At 40.0% G+C, this 1,319-nt stretch overlaps 1 protein-coding gene across 1 annotated transcript; it reads left to right on the forward strand.

The window, feature by feature from the left end:
• Nucleotides 1-129: 129 nt before the first annotated feature.
• Nucleotides 130-1,313, forward strand: LOC108254147 (the record flags this gene model as incomplete). Its single annotated transcript, XM_017449135.1, has 1 exon — nt 130-1,313. A coding segment is annotated over exon 1 (1,179 nt), but the record flags the coding sequence as incomplete, so codon positions are not given.
• Nucleotides 1,314-1,319: the final 6 nt, after the last annotated feature.

The raw sequence follows: 1,319 nt of genomic DNA on the forward strand, positions 1-1,319 counted from the left end.
TAAACAAAATTAATGTCTTATCAAAATCTAAAATTGCATGTCTTTTATAGCATTTTGAAAAATAAACCTCTAAAAAAAACACCCTATACGTATGTATATGTAACATGTACCTATTTGTTTCAGATTTGTACACAATGGAGACTCGAAATAACTGCTACTTGAACTCTGGCTACAATCATATAAATGACACTTTCGAATCTGTGGACAACCTGGAGGATGATGAAGGATATCAATTTGACAACGAAATGTATGTGGATGACGAGGAGATCCTAAGCAAAGTCCACAACATAGATACGAGGGATAATAATGTATATAGTGCTTCCCCATTCCGTAGATATTCACCAGTAGGGCAATCTATTCGGCAATATGACTCCAGATCCACCCTGCTTAGTATCACTCCTCAAAAACACAACTACCAACCTGTCGTGCAAAGACACAGGGAATTTCCGAAAGTTACACCGAAAAGAAATTTCAAGCTCGACAGATGTGCATCATATAGCGTACCAAACAGAAGGAATAATTTAGATGTGTTAGCTCCGATGATTGCTCAAGCTGCATTAAATCAACAGAATTCTGCACAGAACCTCAGGAGGACCATGTCAATTGCAGGCATATCACAATATAGGGGATCATATCATGGGCGGAATCAATCACCTAGTGATCTTATATCACCAAACTTACCCACAAGGACAAGATCAGCCAGAGTTATCAGTTCTAGGAGAAGGCTCAATATGAATATCACGTCACCTAACACCACCTCACAAGCACTATTGAGGCACCATTCTCTCGTGGTCAGAAATCATAACCAGTCAACTCTTTCACCAGAGAAAAGTTTACGACCCGCTCTAGATGATTTAGAGACGACATTTTCAGTGAAGAATACAGCTAGTAGCATATGTGGCTCTCAATATTCCACTTCGAAGAGCATGGCTGTCATCTCTCCTACATACAGACCTACTGCTAGGGTAACCTCAACCCCGATCAAACTAACGCCAATAGTTGATGACGAGGAAGCTAGCTTCTTCAAGAAGTCTTTCAGTCCGTCTAAGGAACATTCTTGGATTCGAAGTCCCAGACAACATTTACCTATGTGTTCCTTGTTTCTAGCATCTTCTCTTCTATTATTATCCGGAGCAGCAAGTTTCCTGATGGCATTTTATTTGTTATCGCTCATGGGGAGGACTTACTATTTGAACGTTGGTGTATTTTCCGGTACAGTAAGCATGACGCTTGGTATGTTAGGGTTCAGGTTTAGAGATTGGGAATGGTTACCTAACCGGAACTACGTTTCTGGTTTTATACTCATTAGTTTATTTAGC

Source organism: Diaphorina citri, unplaced genomic scaffold (assembly GCF_000475195.1).
Source record: "Diaphorina citri unplaced genomic scaffold, Diaci psyllid genome assembly version 1.1 scaffold13667, whole genome shotgun sequence".
In the NCBI taxonomy this organism is placed as follows: Eukaryota; Metazoa; Arthropoda; class Insecta; order Hemiptera; family Psyllidae; genus Diaphorina; species Diaphorina citri.